Here is a 2620-nt window from a genome sequence, read left to right on the forward strand (position 1 = left end):
CACACACACACCCACCCACACACACACACACACACACACACACCCATCTACACACACACACACACACACTGAAGGATTCTGTTTGAAGATCTCATATTATTGTTTTGTTAGATTGTATGTGTGTGTGTGTGTGTGTGTGTGTGTGGGGGTGGGTGTTTGTGTGTGTGAGTGTGTGTGTGTCCACTGAGTGTGATGGTCATGTTCTGTCTGTCCTGCAGACTCCGATTGATCAGTTCATTTCCACACTGAAGAGCCGGGTGAAGGATGTCATGGGCCAGTAAGTCAAACTCATTCATGAGGGTTTATTTACGTAGAGTGGATTAGACATGCTCCTTTTAAAAGATGTTTCCCTGAACAATAATACTGTTAACTGACAAGTTTAGAATGTTAAATTAGAATTAGACTGGAAGGGTGTTTGTGAGCCGTTAATAAAACCAACACATGTTTTTATTAAGAAGGTGTTTATTTTTACATGCAACATCTGAATGAGGCTTGACACGGTCAGGTTGTCACACACATGATGTGAACCAAGAATAAAAGAAATCGACCAGCACAGAATATATTTCACTCAAATAATGAACAGATTAACAAAATGAAAATGTGTTTCTTCCAGCACCCAGTATGATGTAGAGCCGTCATAAAAAGTTTATAATAACTTGTGTTCAGACTTACCTCAGTCCTCAGCATAGCTCGTCTTCTGACTGTGATTTTAAAGAATCATCATGTGGACATGCTGTGGGTTAGTCTGATGAGCAGCCTCTCAACGTAGAGTCCCACAAGTTCCTTTGACGTTTACTTCTATAGTGCTTTTCACAATACATTTAATTTCAAAGCAGCTTTATAGGAGATGCATGTTTCTACATTACAGTGATGATGATCTGTTATCAGAGCTGACGGAGACAAAGTAACATCCACATGATAACGTGTGTGTTTGTGTGTGTGTGTGTGTTTGTGTGTCTCAGGATTCAGGCCAGGGTTCCTGGAGCGAAGAAGAAGTCTGAGTGAGTCTGGAGCGGCTCTGATCTCCACTCCTCATCTTCTGCTCTAACTCTGTCTCTGTCTCTGTCTGTTTTCTTCACTCTTCGGTTCGTTCATATGACCACATCTTCATGAAGTTGCTCCAACACTGATTGTGAAACACTGGTTGCAGAATAAATGAAATATTTTGTTTAATGTGAGGCTTTCAGAAAATGAAATGCACTGCAAGGCTGCTTTCTTTTTAATGAGGGAAGTTGAAGGGTGCCAGTTTTGGCTTTTCGTGGTGTTTTAGTTCATATGACTGTGATTTTACTTGATTGATCTTAGCAACTTTTCTAGACCAGAGTAGATATCAAGACATCTGAGCTCACCTGCAGGATAATCTCTGGATGAACATGTTTACACGAAGCTTCCTCAACAGAAGTTATTGTATTTAAATCTATTTATCTCTGGACCGATTCCTAAAGAGAGCAGCGTTTGCCATGCCAATAACTGAATGAAACACGTCCCGCTGTCTGAGCTCTGTGAATGCATTTTGAGATGTTAATGAGAATTAATAAAGCTTCTAGCTCGATCAGTGACCTGCTTGAGATTATTGGAGCTTGTCTGAAATGAAGGAAATTCAAGCACATGATCTGCTGTTCAGCATTATTGCAGTCATGCGTTTCACCAGTGTTATTATACTGACACTCATATACTGTTATAGTTTTTGTAGTAGTTGTGTTGGATGTTTTTGTCATTTTTATTTGTTTTTGTTTTTAAAATGACAATATAGTTTTTAGCAAGTTTTAGTTTATTTTAGTACTACAACTTAAATGAAAATGTAAAAGGTTGCTTTGACGACTAGGTGAAATAAAATATAAAAAAAAAATCTTAATCTTATTTAATTTCAGTTAATGTATATTTTAAGTAATTAATTTTTTCGAATGTTAAGTCGGACCTCTTGCCTTGTCCATATGGAGTTCCTCACAGGGAAGATGGTCCATTTATGTGCCTGTTTGTTATTTTACTTATGCACTACTATTAGACTATTACACTCTACGATTCTCAATATAATATTGAACTGTTCGGTATGACATCTATGGTTCAATACACGCTTGTGAGTTAACCCGAAGCTTCACACATCACCAGAAAACAGCTCACTTTCACATTGAAAAATAGGGTGGATAACATGCATTTGAAAAAGCAACACACATCAAAACACCTTCCGCTGTAATGACTTGCAATGAGAAGCGTTTCTAAACCTGCTGTCCAACAAAAGAGAACATCATAACCTGTTCTTACTCCGGTCCACAACATCAGTCAAGTGTTTAAAATAACTTCCTTTTGTGATCTAATGCTGCTTCTTATCACAGAATGAGGCAGAAAATATATTGTATACTGTAGAAAAAGGCTATGTCAATTAGCATTGGATTATAAATATACATAATTATTATGAAAATACCGAGATGGCTTGAAGAACACAGATAAAATGCATATTGTTGCAGTCGAGTGTTTATTGTCTTCATGTTTCATCATTCAAAACGTTTCTATCTTCTTTTAATTCAGCTAGTGATTTGCCCATTATAGGGATTTCCTCTCAAGATTCGGACCGGGTGCATTGTATGTTTTGAGCTCTCTATGCCTGTCCCAGTTTGTTACA

The 2620-nt window shown here is 37.7% G+C and overlaps 1 protein-coding gene across 2 annotated transcripts in view; it reads left to right on the forward strand.

The window, feature by feature from the left end:
* The window catches only part of LOC107701442 (reticulon-1-A-like), a 17475-nt gene extending 15808 nt beyond the window's left edge, over positions 1 to 1667 (forward strand). The window contains exons 6-7 of one of the 2 annotated variants that reach the window (XM_016503448.1): positions 219 to 277; positions 963 to 1666. In XM_016503448.1, coding sequence (XP_016358934.1) covers positions 219 to 277; positions 963 to 1005 — 102 coding nt within the window. In that variant the 3' untranslated portion in view covers positions 1006 to 1666. Of the gene's footprint in view, positions 1 to 218; positions 278 to 962 lie in introns of both variants that reach the window. The other variant, XM_016503449.1, reaches the window with a different exon arrangement.
* Positions 1668 to 2620: the final 953 nt, after the last annotated feature.

The sequence above is a fragment of the Sinocyclocheilus anshuiensis genome, unplaced genomic scaffold (assembly GCF_001515605.1).
Source record: "Sinocyclocheilus anshuiensis isolate Anshui unplaced genomic scaffold, SAMN03320099.WGS_v1.1 scaffold2148, whole genome shotgun sequence".
NCBI classification, from domain to species: domain Eukaryota; kingdom Metazoa; phylum Chordata; class Actinopteri; order Cypriniformes; family Cyprinidae; genus Sinocyclocheilus; species Sinocyclocheilus anshuiensis.